Source organism: Platalea leucorodia, assembly GCF_965183815.1.
Source record: "Platalea leucorodia genome assembly, chromosome: 5".
NCBI classification, from domain to species: Eukaryota; Metazoa; Chordata; class Aves; order Pelecaniformes; family Threskiornithidae; genus Platalea; species Platalea leucorodia.
Window position 1 is genome coordinate 88,794,560 of NC_138827.1, and position 22,553 is coordinate 88,817,112.

General features: G+C 47.5%; 1 protein-coding gene across 2 annotated transcripts in view; it reads left to right on the forward strand.

Moving 5' to 3' along the window:
- Positions 1-22,553, forward strand: part of GLI2 (GLI family zinc finger 2) — a gene marked incomplete at both ends in the record, with an annotated part of 141,868 nt that overhangs the window by 96,954 nt on the left and 22,361 nt on the right. For both annotated transcript variants that reach the window (XM_082312418.1, XM_082312419.1), the window contains 5 exons: positions 4,879-5,081; positions 6,779-6,970; positions 17,599-17,800; positions 20,146-20,359; positions 21,978-22,091. In XM_082312418.1, the coding sequence (XP_082168544.1) occupies positions 4,879-5,081; positions 6,779-6,970; positions 17,599-17,800; positions 20,146-20,359; positions 21,978-22,091 (925 nt within the window). The remainder of the gene's footprint in view (positions 1-4,878; positions 5,082-6,778; positions 6,971-17,598; positions 17,801-20,145; positions 20,360-21,977; positions 22,092-22,553) is intronic.

Below are 22,553 nucleotides of genomic sequence, written 5' to 3' on the forward strand. Positions count from 1 at the left end.
CTCCCCATGAGCAGCTCTGCTCCTAGCTTCCATCTCTGTGTAGCAGCTATGCAGTTTTTTTATTGTACAGCAAAACAATTGCCTGCAAGTGTCCATATTCCATTAAGCATATGGAAAAGTATTCAGCCCTTTGTTTTCCACTGAATGAATATATTTGGCACGTAAGCATTAATTTAGACTAGTCACGGGACATTAGTGCTGCTTAATTGTCCCCATTTTTCTGGGTTTTATTTAACTGATGGAGATTATTTCAGAAATATGCAACTTCTTTAACTTTTGCATTCGTTGCTGGGTGCCCCTTGCAGAGGTTCCAGACCTGCACGCAGCAGCGGGGAGATGGTGCCGCATCTCCACCACATAAGATTCTGGGATTGCTGGTGCATGACCGTAGGGGGAGAGCAAGATGAGAAAAAGTCACCCCAAGGCCCTGTTCATAGCAGCTAGCACTGGTTTTGCTAGTGCCTGAGGGGTTTCCCTTCCCAGGAGCCCAGCCCAGCTCCTCAGAGATGGTGCTGCTCTTCTACCATGGGACCACGAGGATCCTTTCTCAGGGCTGTGTCCAGCTGCGATGCACCGAGCGCAGCACACACCCCTTCTCTGAGCAGTGGCATTGGGGGCAAATGCCTGCCCTGCTCTGAGGCACATGCAGGACACGCTGGTCCACCTCACTGAAAACCACAGGCTGAATTTTTTTACCTTGCTTTCCAAAGAAAAACTAACAGCTCTTTCCCCCAGCCTTTGGGATGAGACTGTGGAGCTCCAGACAAGCCAGCACTCCTTTCAGCAAAACCCAGGCAGCAGGAAAGTTAAGCAGATCTCTTTTCCCTGGTGAAGGACAGTCAAGGAGCAACCAGCCCCTGGGAAACCACTGAAAATCTCCTAGTGTCCCACCAGCAGTGTGTGTCACATCTCGGATGCTGGTAGCTCTCCTTGTGCTGGTCGTGCTCCTCCACTGCTGCGTGTACCTGCTGCCCCACCATCCTGCTCTGCAGGCAGCTGGAGACAGGTAAATAGTGCAAGGATTTCTGCTCTCCGAGGAAGGTTATCCACTGCACCAGTAAAGATCTGCTCTGCAAAGCCTTCAGCAGTGTGCATCCCCCCAGCATCACCATGAGGCCCTGCAGCCCTTAGATGGGGTCAGGTAATGTCCCTCCCACCTCAGTGCCTCTCTCGGTTAGAGAGTGGGGAAGGGAGAGCCTCTCCTGGGTGGGGGAGGAAATGAATCCGGGCTCGTGCCCTTCGTCAGAGATGCAAATTGCTCTACAAGTCCTGAGCATTAATTATAGAGCCTGGGCTTCTCGCCGGAGCCGCAGGGACAACAGGCCCCTGGCTCCCATTAAATTTAATGGCGTTTGGACACTCAATTCCCTTAGCCTATTTGAAAACCAGAATCCCAGTTTCTTCAGATGAAGTCCCTCGTCCCGCTGCAAACAGCGAGATTTTTACAGCATTGGCTTCAGCAGAGCCGGGAGCTCTCCCCCAGGCGCTGGGGTGTTTTCCTCGTGCCATCCGCGGGATCTAGGGAGCAAGCAGGTATTGATGCACAGATAGCGGGATAGTTGTGGGCAGGGAGCTCTACGGACACACCGAGAAACCAAGCTCTGGCACCATGGCACCATTGCATGGCTTTGTTCACCACACCAAGCTGGACATTGTCGCACTGCAGGATTCAGGGCATGGGAATGGGGAGCCCCGCTTGCCCAGGAGGTAACCTGGGCATGGGGGAAGAACCGCCATCCCGGCATCACTTCATGTCTCCTCCATTTAAGCAACTGCCTCAAAAAGCAGCAGCTAGTTGTTGTCCCTTTGCCAGTCTAGGAGCAGACCTGTGAGTCTATGGCTGCCTCTTGTTGTGTATTTGCAGAGTGCTGATGTGATGGCACAGTCTGGGGATTGCATAAGAAATAATGCCAGTGGCGCAACTGGAAAAAAAGGGGAGAAATCAAACTTTTGGGGAATTAGGACCAGAGGATCCCTCTGGCCGAGTAAGCTGTTCCTGGTAGGCAGCTACTGTAAGCCACGTTATTTTGGAATGTGCTGCACTGTGGGATGGTGCTTTGCTAGAATTGTAGGTGTACAATGGTGAGAGGTGATCCCTGCCTGGGAGGGCTTACAGGAGCCAGACCTGGCTGAAAGTACAGCTGTCCTAGTCCACAGATGGAGAGATGTGGCAAGGAGAGGCTTTTAAGCAGAGCCGTAAGGAGAAGCCTGCTCTCCAACATGGTCTTTACACACACGGTCAGCCTCATGTTGAAACACAGCCCAGGTCTCCAGCTGCATGCATTTTGGGTGAATTCTTGATCTTTTTCCCAGTGTTACCTTTTTGGCCAGGGTGGAGTTTTCCTGTTCTGAGGGACTCCAGCATTTCTGCCCAATTTAGCACAGAGAAAATGAACAGCAAACCCTTCATATTGTTATACACATTTTAGATGTCGGCCTCAGAGTTTGATCAGCAGAGGCTCCGAAGGCTCGTAAACCTGGTAATACATAGTTTCAAGCCTGCATCAAAGAAGTTCACAACCCTTTTGGGAGAAGCTGTGAGTACTGATGAAAGAGGGAACTTATTGTATATGTAAGAAAACTTCTTTCATGGCTTATGTATTAAGGCAGGCTCTGTGGCCCAGGGAAGATTGGGGCTGCTTTTAATTTACATCCCCCCTCACTTATATTAAGTCTTCGTCAGAAGAAAAATTAGTCAGATGTTTTCTTAATGACATCATTTTTTTTAATCCTGTTTCATTTTTTCCAGATGAGGCGGTGGAGATTATTAGAAATGAATTGAAACTAAATCTGGAACAGAGACTTTGATTCACTTCTCCCTCCTCCCCAGTAGAAATAAATTGGTCGACTCCGTGCTCGGCTGCCTTTATTAGCAGCGTCGACAGAAACCAGCCCTGGCGGCCTCAGCTGCAGCTTTCCCGAGCTTGCCGCCGCCACGGCTGACGTCATGGCGAGAGGCACCGGAGAGTGACTCGGAGAGGGACTTCGGTCGGCCCATAATTTTGGTAACAAAATGCCATAGTGATGCAGGTGGAGAGGTTATGAAGTCTGAAATAGCCATGCCATCATAAGTTTGGCTTTCAGTACCGTAAAAGAAAACAGGCTCGATGCTGGTGGGTGTTCCTCTAGCGAAACCCTGGTCTCGGTCCGACGAGTGTGTGTGTGTGGCAGTGGCAGTGCATCTCCACAAGTCCTTTATATCTGATAGGTTTTCACTGCCTTGTATTTCACACCAGTGATCCACAGAGTGCATTGCTACAGGAAAGTACTTTGAACTATAAATATTTTAAAAGGCATTTAATTTATTACCCATCAGCAAAAAGTGTTCAAAAAGCCACAAGGTTTACTAATTTATCAGAAAGACAGAGAAACACGTGGAAGATCAAACAAAGACAAACATGCTCGTAAACTGCTGAATAAGACTGTAAAGCTTATATTACATTTCTGTGTGGTTTTGTTGATGTGCAAGTATTACAGATAAATTAAAATGCACCTGAACTGTTGATAAGGCAGGGTGGGACTGAGATCCTGAGATGCAGGTGGCATGTCTAAACTGCTCAGACCCTCGTGTTTGTGGTTGTCTGTGCATGGGGAGACAGATCTTACATGCACTCACTAATGGCGTATTTGGATATTCTTAAGGAAGGACCTTTGTAATACCGTCCATTAACTCAGCCCATGTCCCAGATCCCTGACCTCTGAAATCCCGAATCCCCGTGGTCTCCCGTGCCCGGGGTGCAGCCCCATGGGGTGCACATCCATCTCCCTCACCTTTGCCAAAGCACCCAGCCAGGGACAAACGCTGTCCCTGCCATGACCTGCGTATCCACTCCGGCTTTGCTTCCAGCAGTCTGTGAGTACAGAACGCGCTAACGCAGAGCAGATTTTGCTCTTTCGTTTTGCCTAATGACAGCTCTGCCTCTTTTGGTGCTCAGATTATCTGCTTATCAGGTCAGGATGTGTAGCTTTTTCTCCCTTCCTTGCACCCTCTGCGGTTTGTCTAAGAGGCTGGGAGGGTATAGTAGGAGACGTGTCTGGGAGATGTCTGTGCACTTTCTCTTCCATCTTTGATCACCCTGAGAAAACTGCTCGAGTGCTGAAACTTGCCAGTGACTTTTTTTTTTTACCTGCTGAATCCCTCAGCATTTACTGACTTCTTTCTCAGGTAACACTTGGCCTGAGGAAGATCTGGGGGATTTAACAGAGGTGGCCCCCAGAAAGCATGCAATAAAACCTCTCCTGAACTTTTGCCCTCTGAACTGTACCGCTGACCTGTCAAGGAGGTTTGTGAAAGCCGTGATGGACACAGGCAGGGAGGGCTGCTCCGTCAGTGCTGGCTGAGCCACACATGCTGGCCAAGCAAAGCACTTCGCCTCCAGACAGTATAAGTACTCCTTGTATCTTTTGCATCCTTTCATAGGCAGCCCTGTCTGAGGCTTTGTCTGCACATGGCAGCACTAAATATCTGGATACCCAGGGGCAACAAGGAGCTTGCAAACCCTGGGTTCACCTCGAACGTCTTTGTGTAGCCAGCCTCCCCATGCAAGGAGACAGGGTGAGATGTCTACCACGGGTTGTGCTCCATGCAGCCTGCACGTGCAGATAGTGCCTGAAGCAGCTCATGCCCCTTTTCAAGGCAGCCACACTGGGGTGAGCCACCTTGCACAAGTACATGTTTAGTGTAATGTGGGTGCAGGTCCGTGGGAAGCTTGTGCTGGCTTCAGGCCCTGCGTATGCCAAGAGGGCCATTTTTTCCCACTATGTCTTCAACCTCCTCCCTCATGGGCAAAGGCAATGGAGAGGGAGGGAGGAGGGCAGCAGGCAGCCATGCCTGCTCCGCGAAGGCTGTGAGTGACGGCGTGTCTGTTTCTTTCCCAGGCCTCCTCCCCTGAGCGGCAGCCCCGTCATCTCCGACATCTCCCTCATCCGCCTGTCTCCGCACCCCGCCGGGCCCAGTGAGTCGCCCTTCAGCCCGCCGCACCCTTACGTGGCACCCCACATGGAGCACTACCTCCGCTCCGTCCACGGCAGCCCCACGCTCTCCGTCATCTCTGCTGCCAGGGGCCTCAGCCCGGCTGACGGTAAGACGCTGTGCTACTGGTACTGCAGCGATTTTGTAGCTCACCAGCACTGAAATTCCCTAAAACCTGGGGATTTACAGCTGCAGAGGCTCCACAGCTGCTCTCTGAAGTGGGAGAGCTGTCTCTTTTTCTCCGCCCCCCCCCCCCCCGCCTTTAACTACACATTTGTTTTGCATCATTGCACTGAGAAAGCAGAGCGTGAGAATAGCTATTACTGCTGGATCATATTATAAATATTTTGCTTAAAGTACGTTCCTTTCTGCAGCGCTCTCGGCTCTCTTATGAGCTTCTCTACTCTTATGTCTCTACCGGGAGCCCTGCTTCCCCCAAAAAGTGTCACAGTCGCTCCAGCTGCCTGGCCTGGCTGGGACTGACGTTGCAGAGATGAGGCAACGCCTGCTGGGTTATCCCCTGTTGGCTTTGTGTCTCGGGGCGGGATGGCTCCTGGGTGAAGGAGAGGGACCGTACTTTCTTCCTCCTTACTCCTGAGCTGCCCCGCAGCAGCTTTCAGGAGAAGGCGAAGGCAGGCAGGGAGCTGGCGCTGGGTGCACGCAGAGGTGGTGATGCTCTCCGAGCACTGGCAGACCCCACACTGGGGAGCTAGGGACAAAAACGGCCAAGCAGGGAAAGGGGAAAAGGCACAACTCTGCTTTCAGTTGGGGAGGTGCAAGTCATGACTTACTTCGTCAGAAGTGCTTCATTACACGATTGCAGGCAGCTGGCTCAGTGCCCAGGGAGCAGACAGGGTTTGGGGACCCAGTCTCTGCACATCTAGCAAACCCCCGCATCCCTCGGCTCCTGAGCCTCTGTGGGGGCAAGCGGCCCTTCTCTGCCACAAAGCAAAGGGCACCAGAGAGTGACAAGGCCCCCGGCTTAGTGTCTGGCAGCATAAAACCATCTTCTATGGCTAAAAAAAACTTCCCTAGGGTGATGGGGAGATGCATGTGTCTTCTTCCCTCCCCTAAAACGTCATCCAAACTCCCAGCTGCCCGCCATGAAGAGGTCTGATGGCTGACATGCATGTGCTCTGCCCCATCCTCCTCTTCCAAAGCCAGTTTCGTTATTTGCTATGGGAAAAAAGGCGTTGTGTTTTGAGTTGCTTTTCTTTTTCTTTTTCTTTTCCTTTTATTCTTTTTTTTTCTTAAGGCGGTGGTAAATAAGTTAATGGTGCAAGCGGGTGGAGAGGCAGGCTTGAAAAATTACAGCTGGGAGAAAGTGAGCATAATTGGCTTTGGCAGCCAAAATGGTTTTATGCTGCCAGACACTAAACCTAGCTCTATGCATTAGACCTTGGCTTTAATTTCCGTGCACTGCTATCGGGAACTGGGCTGCATTTGTCTTTCCTTCCTAATAGGCAGGGATGTTAATGCTGACAGGGTTACTGCTGCCAGCGGGCTGGGCCCTCTCCCCCCTCCCTGGGGTGCCGGCTGCGTCCGAACGGGAGGATTATTAGAAGGGGGAATGAGAGATTGTTTATAAATTTGCGGAAATGGAGGAATGCAGAGGCCCCAGCTTAGTTTCTTTTGTCCGCAGAAGCACGCCCAAGCACACGTCACAAGAGCCCTACGCGGAGCCGTGCGGCCAGGGCTGGCGGGGGGCGCGGGGGGGAGACGGGGCCGCCAACGTCAGCACCGAGGTCTAACGTTGCGGTGGGAACCTTCTCCCCATGTTTTTCTCCTCGCCCGCGGCTCCAGCAGTGGCTCATGAGCACCTGAAGGAGCGAGGTCTCTTCGGGCTGCCCCCACCGCCACCGGGAGCCAACCCCGCTGACTACTACCACCAAATGACGCTGATGGCCGGCCACCCAAACCCCTATGGGGACCTCCTGATGCAGAGCGGGGGAGCAGCCAGCACAGCCCACCTCCACGATTACCTCAGCCCTGTCGACGGTGAGTAGTGGTCTGGGTCCTCCCTGGTGCGACTGAAATTTTTGGGACAGATGGATGGGGCTGTTCTCTAGGTGGAGGTTGCTGTACGTGGTCCCTCTGCCCTGCTGAAACCCACTGGTGCTTCACTATAATTTTTGGCTTAAAAGGTCACCTTGTTCCATATATATGTATAAAATATACATAATTTGAAATACATACGTTGTGGCCTCTTTGGGAGGACGGCACGGCTGCTGAATGGGAAGGAGACGGGCTGGTCCAGCGGGCAGGGTGTTGCTGCCATGCCACTGCCCTGGCCACGTGTGACCATATTGTCCCTGGGGGTGAGGTCCACCTCTATCTCCCCATCCCACCCTGTCTGCCTGGTTGCTGTCTGGGGCAAAGGCCGGCCATTTCCATGCGTAGCTGTGCTCAGCACAACGGACTCCTCATCTTGGTTGGGACCTCTCACGTCCCCAAGGAGAAAAAATATGTTAACGGGGAACCACGGTGGAGAGGATATGTTAGTACTTCATGGGAGAAAAAAATTGCAGGAATGTGGTATTTATGCTAGTATCAGGCATTATAAGCCCAGAAAGTTCTGGCTTCTGGCTAAACGAAGAGGAAATAAAATCATGTTAGGCACTGAGACGCTGAGTCACCCCCATGGCCGGACCACTGGCCTGTTGAGGTGGGTAAAATTTATATGGAAACGTATCCGAGGTCCAAATGATTTTTTAGAGCCATTAGAAATTTCTTTCCTTTCACTTCATGCCACATCTTGTAAGAACTGGGGTTGAGCAGATGTTATAGAGGGCAGTTTGGGGATTATTTCTGCTGCAAGAACAAGAAGTCTCAGCTCGACTTTCAGATACTGGCTTCTGTTTCCTGGGCTGCCTTCGGATTTGCCTGTGGACCATTATAATTTTTGGAGTGGAGATCTGCATCGTTTCATTACCGCTTCAAAGTTTCTGTTGTTGAGCTTTTAAGATGAAAGACTTTGCGGTCTTGCTGCTTCATAAAGTGACTGGTTTAGAATGATAAAAGCTGCTCTGGCTGTTCAGTGATAGGGGCTTATAGATATTTCTAACGAAAAAACAGTTTCTTGTCTGCAGCTGCTGTGGAAGTTTTACCTGAATAGTCATTTTCTGCTGCCAGTTCCTAGATTGATCGGGAACCTGGATCGTAGTCTGAAAAGGGGAGCACATGCTTCTTGGTATCATCCTGCTTCTAACACCCAAAATATATTCCGAGCTTCTTTGCTACAAAGCAGCTGGTCAGTAAGACTGCTCTGTCTTCCCTCCAAAGGGTTAATGTCTGTGGTTATAGTAGATGGGTGCAAACCAGCCCTGCCAAGTTCTCCTTGGGCTCATGAACAAGGCTCCTTCCTCCTTGCCTCCTTATTAGTCCATCTCTGACCAGCAGTGCCTCACTGAACCGCCAGATAAACAGCCAGTAAGGGAAGCAAACACAACTGTTTTCATGCTAGCGCAGGCTGACTCTCAGCACACAAAGATGCTCATCCTCTGGTTTACTGAAGATCAGTCTTTATCTAAAGTCGTCTGAGATACTCCCCTTGGCAGAAGACTCTCTTCCTGCTTGCATTCTCCCGAAAATGACTCGAGAGTAAATCACATATCAAAGGTCCTGGTTTCATGCAGCCAAGCTCATAACCATTACTCCCTGGAAAGCCAGGGCTTGCCAAGCATTTATTTTGACCTTTCAGTAAAACTTTGTTCATGAGTACCTTGAAAGCCTTTTCTGGGCCTTCACATGCTCTGAGTGAGATGAAAACTTTCAAACATCGTGAGGATATGACATGACCAGAAGGCTACTTTTTAAAACTGTGAAAAAGAGCAGCAGCCAGTCTCTGGTCTACGTCTTTGGGTTTATCCATCAGCTGGAGAGAAGAGAGAATTGTGCATTATCAAGGTGGAGGCTAAAATGGATGGCTCTGAAACACTGGCTGAGGCAACAGTCTCCCTCTCTTTTTAGAAAGTTATTTCAAAAATTTAAATCAGCAGGGACTAAGTAAATAGTTGAACAGATAATTTAATAAAGCATCCTCTTATGGTGCTTTTCTGAGACAAGAATACCAGTAGCATGCATAAAACCCCAATGAGTCACCACCTCACAGCATCTTTCATTCAGAGAGCCCTTTTCTTCCCAGAGCGCCCCAGAACATAAGAACTTTAAAAGAATTAGTTTTCTGAAAATGCAGGTAGCTCCTCTCAAACCACACGCAGCACCATCACATGTCTGTGATAACACTGGCACCTGCAAAAGAAAAAGAAGCAGATAAGCATATATTAAAACTGGCCTATTCAGTGTCACATCACCTCCAAACATCTGCAGGTCCGTGGGAGCCCTAGACACTGGGTATGGTAGTTCTTCCAGACACATCCTGGGCTCTTCTGGTTGCTGTAATTGCATTTCTTGGAGAATTTCTCAATGCCTCCATGTTTGTTGGTGTTTTTTCATCCCATCAGGTGTCTAGGGTCTAGGGCATCAGTGTCAGCTGGAGCTTGTTGGTACCGACCATGTGTCAGGTCTGCTGCGTGTTTCAATGGTGACGGAGCTGGGGTGCCCCAGAGATGAATCTCTTCAGCAGGGTTTTCACTGTGCAGCTAGAAGTAGTTAAACCACTAAAGTAGATCAAATTTAAGTTTTATGCACAAGACTGCTGGGGTCTTCAGGCCAGTGCCAGTGGAGACTAAATAACCCTTCAGTTAACTGTCCTGTTTCATTCTGTCTTTCAAACAGGGACTTTAAATCCAAGAGTGGAGTTTGATTCCAGGCTTAAATCCATTTTCTGGAAAGCCTACACTTTCAAATCAAAAGTTAACTGCTTTCCAATGTCACAACATTGCTGGTGGGACACTTTGGAGACTAATTTACAGGATCTATTCACCAGATCAAAACAATATCTTTTGCATTTCTATTCTAGAAGTGGGTGTCACATAGTGGATTATTCCAGGTGACAGAGTGGTCACACAAGAGCATCCCTGGGGCAGTAAAGACTGGTGGGGAGCACAGATGAACCTGTAGGTGACTACAACTTTCTGAGTATGTTTAGTGCACCTGACTTTTTTTTTCCTAAGCACAAGGCCTCCCGTGATTACCTTCAGCCCTTCAGGAGGTGCCATTTGGTCTCAAGAGGAGCGTACCCAGAGTGACTCGATACTTGTACTGTTATAGCCCTGTACATCAGAAGTTCTCAAAGTACTGTACATCAAAGGACATCAAATGATCAGTGAGCAGAGCAGTGGCTGCTCTGGGAACAAGACCCCAATCTTCAGAATAAGGACTCTTATGGCCAGGGTGGGAAGCAGAGGTCATCTTTAAATCTATCAGTTCTGTTTGCACAGTGTTGAAAGCGTGATTGGGCAGTCCATCCTGAGTCAGGGAATGGGGGAAAAAGGTCTTGAGTTCAACTCATGTCCAAGCGGCGCTGCGCAGAAGTAGTCACTCAGATCAGGAGGGCTGCATAGATGTGTTTGTGCAACCTTACAGTTACCAACAGCAGGGATGACCCTGCAGTGCTGTCATGGCATTTCATCCAGTTGTAGAGCTAGAGGGGGGATCCCTGCCCTGTTTCTTGCTGTCTGGTGCATGGCAGTCACGAATGTCTTGATCATGACCATCAGTTTAACTGGGAAAAGGCTTTGTTCAGCCCAGGAGAGCCAAGTGGCTAGCGGCTGGCACAGTTGCCTGGGATGTGGGCAAATCATCAAGCAGGACTTTATTCCACCAAGTCAAACAGTGATTCAGCTTCACTGGCCTCTTTCAGTCAGTGTTGTTGGAGCCTTTCTACTTTAAGTAAATGATTTAATAGCCATCGGGATAAGGAGCAGGGCTGGCAGTGCAGCCCAGTGGTTACTGCAGTCAGCAGGCATGTGTCTGTGAGAGGTGAGCTCAGGACTGCCCTCCCCCAGGTTTATGCGAAGCAACTGCTCCATCAGGATGGATGGAGAGAGCCCAGCCTCATGGCATCCTAGGAAAGAAGTGCCTCGCCTGGGGCTTGAAGGACCAGCAGCTCTGGATTTGCAGGCTGGATATGCTGGATTGCAGATGGCTTCCCAAACAAGCCAGCTGTTGGCTACTCTGGGCAGACGGCGCGCCCTGTAGTCGCTTCCTTAAAACCTCTGAAAGATCTCTTTTTTGTTGTTTTCTTTGTCCCAGCGCAGAATGGAAACTTTCTGAAATCTCAGAAAAGGTTCAGAGAATGGGAAACTATTTCCCACCCATTTCTAGCCAGCAATGCTGTTTTCCTCCCCAGAAAAATATGTGCAGAAGAGAGAAAAAGTCCCAGAGCATCCCATAAGCGCTCTGTCTGGAATCCCGCTGCACTCTGGTTTCTAAAGAATTCAATTTACGTATGCAAGTTGGGTCCTCTAAACAGTTACCTTGTGGATTGGGAGTAGAAGAATGCAGCCTTGTCTTTCAGCAAGGATTTGAGGGAAGCATTAGTATTCCTTGAACTGCAAAGTTGATCAGCCTGGGGAGGGAAGAAAGAAGGGTCCCAGGACAGCGTCTGGTGCCAGAACAAATGTCCAGAATCTGCTGCAGTCTAAGTAAGATGTGTGTTGCCACTGCAAAAGGGGAGTGGGGAATAAGGAACTGGCTATGTGAAGAGCGTTTGTAGTTTATTGCTGCTGCTTATTGATTAAGGGATCATCCTGTGGTTTTTTGCTGCCCTTGGATTAAATCTGACGATGGAAGGAGGGGGATATTTCCGTACGCTTTGGGTGGAGTTTTCTTGGTGAGCAACCAGGAAGAGGGACCATTCTGATAATGCCGTATTTATCCCAGGGCTTGGCCGGGGGATGCAGGGCAAGCAGTGGCTCTGGCCGTGTTTTAGTGAGGAGCGGGGGTGAGCCATCTGCAGCCCACTTGTTTTACGGGCTCGGCCATTTGGAAGCAGATTCCCCTGATGTCCCTCTGCAGTTGAGATCATGGCGACATGCTTGTCCTAAAGTGTTGCCTGAGATTTCCTTGTCCTGAAGGAGCTCCCACTGAGTGCCTGGCACTTTCTTTCTGGAGGGTTTTGCTGCCACTATTTCTAATGCAATACAGAGGTCTGAAATTTCCCTCTAGGAAAACCATCTCTTCTGATGTCCCTCTGATGGACCACAGCCACAGTGAGTGGTTGGAGCAGGAACCTCTGCTCCTGCCTCCCACATGAGCCCCGCGGGGTCTGATCCTGATCTAGCATGACAGAGCTGGGAGCAGCTGTGGGAGTCAGACCACAAGCTGATACGTGTAAAAATGAGAGGCTGACCATTTGGCTCATTGCTGGCCTGTTTGGATAAATCTCAATTGGGGAAGAAAATCCCAGTTTCTGAGCAGCCCATGGATGTGATAATTCATACACCCTGTAGGAAACTGCGAAGGAAACTTTTACCTTTTTACCAAGAAATTTGGACTTTCCTCCCAGCTCTAGACTGGCTGGAGGGCTGGGCTGGGACATTTGGTAGATGTGACCAGTGTCACTTAAAAATTCAACCTTGAATTCTTGCTAGTTTAGAAATGGGATACATAAACCCCTCCAGGAGAGAAATGGCTTTCAGTTGTGAGTTGTGGCATTTACATTTACTGTGCAAAGATAATGCTGCTGTAAAGTCAAGCTTTTTCTACTGAAAAGTTATTCCAGACAGTTTTAAAATGTTTTTTAAAATACATGGGTTATTTTTATTCTCTAGCGTGTAGAGCTGAGACTGTGACAGCCAGTGTCTCTGGGTCTGTGTATGAAATGGTACGGAAGGGCCCGTGTGCTCCAGTTAAAACACTATAAAATGTATCTGGAATTGACTTTCTGTAAGAAGAGGCATCAGGGGGCAAAGGCCTCTGGTAAATTTTTTATTGACCTTCGTGGACTACCATCCACTATTGCCAATGCCCAGAGCTTTGGGCTCAACCTTTACTGCACCCTTCCATCCACCACTTCACATCTCCATTTTAATCTCCTCCTAGCTCTGAGAGTGTAGGGAGATGGGAACAGTCTTTTGGCTTAAAATTTCCTGTGTCTTACTTCAGGCCAAAGGATATTTTTCTTCTTGCTTGAAATCTGAAAGATTTTCAGATTCTAAGCAGATATATTTATCTTTTGCAAAAACAAACAAAAAAAAAATCAAGTTTCTTCCATTCATAGAATCATAGAATCGTTAAGGTTGGAAAAGACCCTTAAGATCATCGAGTCCAACAGAGAGTTCAGAGCTGATTCTTTCACTATACACCGAATAAATAAAAACCAAGGTATTAGTATGTCCAAAAAATGAGCACATAAACATAGCATGCTTTCCAAGTGCAGAAGAATTAGTTTGAAAGTAAAGATGAGATAGCTCAAACAAGGGTGTCTCTAGGTCAGCTCTTAAATTCATATTTATTCCATGTTCCAAAGTCCATGGCAGTCAATGGAAAGCATCTGCTGGCTTTAATAGGTGTTTATTCAAGACGAGAGGTAGAAGTAGCAGAGCAAATTGATATGGGAAGAGCCACCACCAAAGAACCCCCATCCTGGGCATGCTGTAAATGTACTTGTCTGGAATTACTAAACACCAGAGGAGGCAACGATACAAAGTACCTCATGGAGTTGTCTTGTTTCTTGTTTTGCTTGTGGGCCTTGGCCCATCACTTCTTTCTGGATCTGGGTCAGAAAGAGTTTTCCCATCTCTCAGAGGTATTCCAGGGAAAGAAACTGAAGGTAAAAAAGGTCTCCATCTGAGGTAGGGAGGCACAGAGAAATTAATTTTAAAAACTGAAACTCTGGCAGATGAATGGAATTAATTTTAAAATAATTTCCTATTTTTATTTCAATTTGTGACCTTTTCAAATTAATTTCAACTTGTGATGACTTTATGTTTCTCAACAAAACCTCTTTCAGAACAACAACATAAAAATACCAGATTTTTTTCTATCGAGAGTGTTGAAGGAGGTACTCTGACAGTTTGGAAACTCTTCCCCTAACATATTTTCCAAACATCAAAAAAGTTTTAAAACTAACCCTGTTCATTTTGATAAGTCAGCATTTTTGAAGGGGAGATGAGAGGGGGAGTGCTAGTGATAAATCCTCCTGAGGCTTTCCGTCTCTGTGTCTGAAAAATAGATCCCTCCTTCATTTACTTCTCTGGGCACAGTCACTGCTGAAGAAGTTGTATGTGGTTTCTCCTTTGAAACATCACTGGACCTCAGGCAACAGAGGATTTTGCTTACATATTCAAGTGGCTGCCAGTCAGCCCGTATTGAATACTTTGCCTATGTGTACAGCTATACTAATGCTTGTCTTTGCTGCTGCCTGGTATCATTTAACATTCGTGCTCAGTGTCCTCAGATCAGGGGATTAGGTCAGGCCAATTTTATTATTAAGAATACTCCCAGTGCTGCTAATCTGCTTTTGAATAATAATTTTGAAAAAATTCCCTCTTCCTAAATGCGGTAGTGAGCGCTTCTTCGTGTGGTTAAACTGCTTTTCCATTTTTCAGATGCTTCCCTTCCCAGGCACCTTGGGCAGGCTGTCATTGAGAAGAGAGGAATTGTTCATCCATAGCACAATTTTAGGTCACAGCTTTCCCTGAAAGCCCACAAGACCTAAGAGGCTTTTGTGTAAAGCATCAGCCCAACCTATTGGATCTGCTATCAAACATTTCAGATAGCCCACGGTACTTGCAAGATCTAAATTAGAGTGGACAGTAACACAATATGTATTACTGGGTTTGGGCTGGAGAAGTCCCAGGCCAGCTTGCAAATCTGACAGCTTCCAGCAGAGTTTTATACGGGGAAAAGATGACGTACCTGTGTGCAGCGGGGAGGGGTGCCCATGTTGGATGCACTGCGAAAACCCAGGTTTCTGTTGGACATCAGGACTTCTTCCCTCTGTAAATTAATGGCGACCAGTGTCTGAACCAGCACTGTGGACATAAATCATGGGAAGGAACAGCAAGAAATGAGTACAAGGCTTTTCTTTCTATTTAGTAATTTATCAAGGGAAGTGGCACATTAATAAACAGATCTCCCTTGAGGTGTGGGAGTAACAGAGATAAATATGACTGTCAAATCTGGCCTGCTTCCTTCTGTTAGAGAAGGAGGAGACTGTGGGAATGCAAATGCAGAAAACAATATCTATATCTGGAAAGACACATATTATTTGTAGGACAGAAACACTGACAACTCAGCTGAGATGGAGCCCCATCGCACTAAGTGCCATACATACAGAATAAAACACAAACCCTATCTAAAGGAATTCATCTAAATAGATGACACTGGGAAACGGGGACACAGAAAGAAGAATCAACTTGCTCAAAGAGACATGTCTGGGGAGGACTGGGAACAGCACCCAGGTCTTCCCAGGTCATGGCCCATGTATTGAATCAAGATGCCTTATAGTCAGAAGAAAAAAGAGAAAAGAAAAAAGAGAAAAGAAAAGAAAAAAAAAAAAGAAAAAGCAAAAAAGAAAGTTTAATTAGTTCAAATCAATACATGCATATGTTGCGGACAGAGCACAGTTTTGACCATTATGATCTGGACACATGCAGCCCTCATGTTGCTCGGTCCATAGCTCCGGCAGGGCACAAATTTCACGAACCAGGTATGAAGTCTGGGAATGCTCTACTCCAGCCTTTAGGCAGGGCCAGCCTTTGCTGAGGGGAGTTTGTTTGCTCGTTTTGGTTTTGCATCCATAGTGCCTCTACAAACCGGCTGCTCCTTGTCCAGCTTCCGAGGGAAGTGCCACTCATCACGGCAGAACTGGGCTGGAAACTGCCAGCCACAAGCATTAGGAAAGTTTGAGTTTCGTTCCTCCAAATCATGGGACAGCTTTAACACTCAGGAGGTGATTTTTACAGAACTATGTGTTCTTTCTGTTTGCTACCTGATCCTTAAGTTGTGTTTTCAAGCTTCTTCCTGCCCCGTGGGGCTGCAAAATGTGGTTATGCAAAATACTACAGGAAGAACGTGTTCAGCAGATGTGCAATAACCTGATTTTTAGGAGAAATTCCCGATATTGTCAGTATTGCACCTCTTGAAGCTTCTTAGGTATAGGACAAAAGTCACAAGAGTGCTTGGTTCAAGTACCAACTTAGCCTTGGACTTCCAGTGGGACCTTGGGCAACTCATTTATCTTGTGCAACGAGGGACATCATGGATAATAAAGGGATGGTGGTACTAAACCCCATTGATTACACAGCACCCAGGCATGGTAATGACAGAGCCACTTAGGTACACGAATGAGTCATGTGGAGACTGGGAGACTGCAACCCAGCCACTGGTCTCAGGGAAATGTTGACACAAACTTCTGTGAGCCAACACAAATCAAGGAACTATTTGGTCACGCTGGCGGGCTATATTTTACCTCCTTGTACATCCCATTCACCCTCTCACATACCAGTACTGTCGTCAGGATGGAAAGTTTATGCTCTTGCAAAGTGACGGGCTTGTATTTGGTGATATGCAACCAAAATCAGTCCCTCCAACCACCTAGAGGAAAATAGCTCATATTGCCTGTCTGGGCAAGTTACTGTTTTATTCACAGTGCTTATTAGGATATACCCACAGCAAGCTTTCTGGGGAGACCACCACCGGAAAAGCCAGGGAGTAATACAGCGCTGTGCTCATCGAGGGAGGGAGCTGGAGAAGCTGAGCCTTCCTGCACCCCTGGGTAGATGATGGGGATTACCAGCTGGTCCCCATGGCTGAGTGGAATATTTTACCTTTAGAAACCTTTTTTTTAAAAAAATAGGCGACCTAAACGCTGCTCTCATTTCTTTGGGGGGATGAGCCATTTGAGGAAGGGCTAGGGCTCGGGCAGGCTTTGGATCTGGTACCCTGGTATCGGGGAACGTTGTGATATCGCCCATCCCCAGCTCCCGTCCATGCCACACTGGAGATTTGCAGGTGGGTTAGGCCTCAGCAGAGTTTCCTCTGGATGAAGTCAGTTGTTCCAGTTAGCAGTGCCAAAATGCTGGGGGAGGCCAAATTCATACAGTAGTAATTCGCCAGGTATTGCAGATCCACAAACGGGACTGGCAGGGTTGGAAATGACTTCATGCCCGAATGATTGACAATTGCTAATAGAGTCCAGGCACTGGCAGGTCCCCTCGGAGGGGGAGAGCTTGAACTTTGTGCCTGAGCTGCCAAATTGGTTTTCTTAAAACTCTTAATTTACTTTTGGGGCTCCTGGAACCTTACCTCCTTTGTTAATTGGACGGTCAGCATTGTGCTCGCGCTCGTTTGGTTTCCACACACAAGTGCACGCACCATTTCCACGGGTCGCCCCGGCTCTAACGTGTGGCTCTTCTGGCCCGATGCTCCTGCCACTGAGTCAATGGGGACAGCTGTGCTCACAGAAACCTTGTGAGGCCTTTTCCTTTTTAATTTTAAGTTAATCTAGTGCCAATGAAAGAGGGTGATGGACAGGCTTCTGTTTATCCCCCGAGGAGGGCGAAGCAACCAGGCGTTTGCAGTGCTGCCTGACCCCTGTCACTCAGTGCCCAGCAGAGAGGAAACCTCCCGTCAAAGTGTAGCTGGTCCCCACACTGCTCCTGGCTGCTGAACATCCCACAGCAGTCACGAGTGCAACAGGTCTCAGAACCTCCCACCCCACTGTGGGAAGGGAGCAGCCCACTGATTTTTTCTGACAAAGTCTCTCTTTCCTACAGTGTCACGCTTTTCGAGCCCACGAGTGACCCCAAGATTGAGCCGAAAACGAGCCCTGTCTATCTCCCCACTGTCTGATGCCAGCATTGATCTCCAGACGATGATCAGGACCTCCCCAAACTCTCTTGTGGCATATATCAACAACTCCCGAAGCAGTTCAGCGGCGAGTGGCTCCTACGGCCATTTATCTGCTGGGACAATCAGGTAAAGCTCTGGGACTGGCTCCATGCAGCTGTGTAACCATTCCCCCAAAAGAAGGGTGATCCTGCAGCAAGGGAGACCTTCTCTTCCTCGCAACCTCTGCTTTTGTGCATTGGGGCTGTGTAGTGTATTAAATCAAAGCCCCCATCTGGTTTTGCATGTGGAAGGGTACTTTGTGGCATATAGAGGGGGCGGGGGGTGCTGGATTTAGATTATTGGTTACCAGATTTCCAGTCATTGTGATACGATCATGCCTCCCTGCAAGCAGAAACAGAGAATAAATTCATCTAAAAAATGCTCATTGTGAGCGGTTGGACTGATTAAGAAACCCTCTGATTGAAGAGATTGCCCCAAAATATTCTCCAAACTATTGGTCCACATCCTTAAAAAAAATGTTGCCTGGGCAGATTTAAGAGCCTAATTCTAAAAACATATTTAAAACAAATTTAAGCCCTTGAGTAAAGTTTTGCTCAAACCTTAATTAAAAAGCACTTACACCAGGCAGCTCACTGTTGTCAATTCCTGCCATGATTGCTTCACCCAAGTTTCACAATGTTATTATTCTTTTTATTACTTAACTGTTAAAAATGTTAGTTTTAATTAACACTGGTGTTGCAAAGTAAGGGTTTCTAAAGATCATGCACTCCTAAATTTGTAGGGGAAAACAGAAACATTGCCATTAGTAACTGTAACATTAATTTTATCAGTTACTTTATCCGGCAGCATCATTAAGAAATTGACTATAGAATCAAACATAATGCTAACTTAAACAAATAGCAACTCCTTGTCTGGTAATCATATTTTTCACTTGTCTTTAACTGGGCATACCTGTAGCATCTCATCTTGTACCATCTCATCTTGTACTCAGATTTCAAGCTTTTCAGGGTAGCATCTGGTGTTTTCAACAATTCAGTAGAGTGCAGAGTCTGACCCAATGGTCAGTTGTTGGCCTCTGAGGGAATAATCAAGTAATAATACTGAATTTGAAGCTCTTCTCAGCGTTCTAAAGGTGTATCTTGAATGTCAGCAATTGTAAAATGGTCACGTATATAACAGGATAGCTGTCAGCAATTTGGGGTGAAAAGACTTTTTTGTTATTATTTTAACAATGTCTTAGTGGCAGGAATGAAATCCTTTCTCACCCACTCAGACCCAGATCCTAGTAGCACTTCAGAAAGTAATTTTTGGACTTTGCTGTAACATAACAAAGCTGTGCAGCAGCCTGCCATCACACCTCATTTGCTGCAGCACGTATTTAACTCCCAGAGCTCTTTTACACTGTAGTGATTTTTGCCCTTTATTCTTTCGGTCAAGTTGTCATTAACTGGTTTGGAACAGAAATGCTAATTGTATGGTCACCAGCAATAAGTATTTTCTCTAAAAGCAAAATTGGAAATGAAGCATGTTGCTAATTATGGCCCCATTCTCTGAGCACTGATACCATGGGCAGTTTTAGTGATGTGAGAGAAAATACCATGAAGGTAAAGGTTCAGGGCAGCCACCTCTTAAAGGTGGCAAATAATCGATTTTTGGGCTGAGTCTATGGTTCGTGCATCACCCACCTAGAGTACAGGGAGCAGAGCGTCTCCCGTGCTTCTCCATCTCTGCCAAGGGGACTCACCCCTGGGAGTGAACCCCTTGTTTCCAGAAGCAGCACTTTGTTTTTAATGCTGTCGACTGCTGCATTTTGGCTCGGACCTGTTGCCCCAGTTAGCACCCAAGTAGGCAGGAGCTGGTGGTGTTTCTGGTCACCGCTGACCTAGATTGGAGCTGAACCAGTGACCTACATATGAAGGGTGCCATACTTCAGCAGTCCCCTGAGCCAGCACTCCCCTCACCTGAATGCAGACCAAATTGCATGGTTTTGGACTATGTTAAATGGATAGTTATTCATCCCCACTGTGATCTGTGCCAGGTGAGCCAGGTGATGCTGGTTTTTATATCCAGGGTAGCACAACCCCAAGGTTGTGAGTCTGCAGAATAGGTCAGCCTGGGAAAACCCAGGAGCCTCGGGGGCTGCAAAGCCAGATGTGTCCAAGCCCCATCCTCTTCTGCACTCCCTGCCAAGGGCTTTAGATGTTTCTAAACACAGGAAGCAAAGAAATTACAATCAGTCTGATATGTGGGTCGAAATGATTCATAAGTTTGCTGAGGCACAAACAAGATGAATCCTGTCTTTGCAGTAAAGCAGGCTGTCAGGCTTACCATGGCACTGAAGCACCTAGCTGGGGCATTGCAGCCTGTCTTCTGGAGTCTCCAGGAAGCCAAACTTGAATCAGTTGCTAGCCAATGTGATAAATATTGTTTAAAATAGCTCCTCATAATTTTTCCTCCTCTTATTGCTGCAGCCCAGCGTTCAGCTTCCCCCACCCCATTAACCCTGTGACGTACCAGCAGATCCTCACCCAGCAGAGAGGCCTGAGCTCAGCCTTCGGACACACTCCTCCCCTGATCCAGCCGTCCCCGACCTTCCCCCCACGGCAGCACATGGCGGTCATCTCCGTCAACCCACCGCCGGCACAGATCAGCAGCAACAGCAACTGCATCTCTGACTCCAGCCAGGTATGGACGGCCATCCTGGCTCTCTCCGTGCATGGCATGGGGAAATGGAGGCACATTCTCCGTGGCATGAGTGCTACCCTTCATGGTGGCTGTGGGGGTTTTACCCACTCTCTTTTTACTCACACTCTCCCTTTACATTGCTTTTTCTTCCTCCTGGCAAAGCGTTTCTGGACTCGTCACAGCCAAATTTTGCACCCACCTCCCTTCCTTGCACACACATGTACCTACCCATGCAGGAGCCAAAGGCCTTGATCCATCGAAGCGTTAAACATGATATGCAGGTCATCTCAGGCAGCAAAGTTCCTTGAACACATTATGTGCTATTGAAATCGAGGTAATTTGGTACATGCTGGATTGTTTTGCCAGCTAAGCACCCAAGCACAGTGAACCAAGCTTCATCAGTTCCTTCACCAATCCCTCCTTCCTTTTTTCTACTGATGTGAACTATGCCGATGGTCTTAAAACACCTTATTCCTTTCCCCTTTAACAAATAAGTGCATCCTACCTAGGACCTCTAGCCATTTTACTTATTGTTCCTTCTTTTCCAGTAGCTTTCTGTCTTGTGGTATTCCTGCTGTTGGTTTTTACTGTTTGAGGTTTACAAAACCCGGGGCCAGATTTTGAAAACTAGAAATGCCATGATGCGTATGAAATCCCACACCTCAAATGTGTCCTTGCAAATACCTGTGAGTTCACACAGGTGCATGCATGTGTGCACAAGCCCTCCACATGCACGGGTTTAGTGAATATGTCTAGCACATTTTTAATCATTTTTCCTTCCCATTTTCATTCCTTGGAAGTTTAAATTGCAGTTGCTTTTCTCCCCAAAGACTTATTTCACCTCATTTCACACCCATTTCAAATTGTTGTTTCAGTTGTATCATACTGAACCCTTCAGACTGGTTTATTGTTTTAGGGTTTCTCATGGCTGCTGCGCTGCAAACTCTGTTTGTTATTGAAGGTTATTTGATTGATTGGTTTTGTTTTCTTCTCACAAACTGGCTACCAAAATAATGTGGCTGGCAGGAGTTATGCTTCTGTTTAATAACTTTCAGGATCAATCTTGAGCAATTAGCAAGAGTGTATTTAAAATGTTAATGTTCCAATTTTATGCACATACAATGGGATGTTTTTTCTCCTGAAGTTGTTCTCATTTTTTAAAAGCTTAGCAAAATATACACATAGCCTTTCATGCACCCAGCGTGCTGGAGCCCTCGCATGTAACCAGAGTCCCTGCTCCCCCCAGGAATTCATTTTCTCGACAAATCATTTCATCGCATTGAGAAATAAATTCGTGGCTTGGGTGGGGGTTGCATAAGGTTTTGATGGCTTTGACAGGGACTGGATCGCTCTGTCACGGAGCAGCAGCAGCGAGGCCGCTCACTGGTGAGCCTGCAGAAGCTGACACTGTCCTTGATTCTTCCCTCTTTTCCATCTCTCTGCCTTGCACAAGCTCACATGGCAATTATGGCCAGCAGGCCAATACCCCGTTGTCCCCGGCCGCTCCTGAAGTTCAACCTTGACTGATTTTTTGGTTAATCTTTAATGAACAGGTGGGCTGCAGTCTGTCTCTCATCCCAAATGCCGGTGCCATATCTTGCTTGGTTTTCTTTCCTAGAGCAAGCAGAGCAGCGAGTCGGCCGTGAGCAGCACAGTCAATCCAGTAATTAACAAGCGCAGCAAAGTCAAGACTGAAGTCGAGGGCTTGGCCCCAGCATCCCCAACCACACAGGTAACCTTACTGGTGCAAGACGTGTTGTGGGGATGAGGCAACGAGCTGCTGGGTCTCGTTGTCTTTGGAAATTATGCTCTTGACACCTTTTGCTGCAACTGGGAGCAAGGCATCAAAGTCTGCCAGGCAGGCGGGTGTCTCTTGGAGCGGGAAGCCCAGCAAGGTACAAGGCAGAGCTGCAGTGACTGAGTGAAGCATTAGATGGGTGCTTGGGACTCAGCTTGCTGCTGCTGTGCTTGGATAGAAAAAAAGGAGGGAGGGAATATTTCAAGTATCATAACTTTAAAAATGATGTCTTCTGTGCTGCAAAGCAAGCAGCATTAGTGTCTCAGAGCAAACATAGATTATGAGGGAATCTTGCATGTAGGTAGAAGGCTTGCAAAAAAAGGACGACTTCTTGATTCAACAAGGAATTGCTCCTAGAAACATCCTTTATGCTGGTGACACAACATTTGACACCAA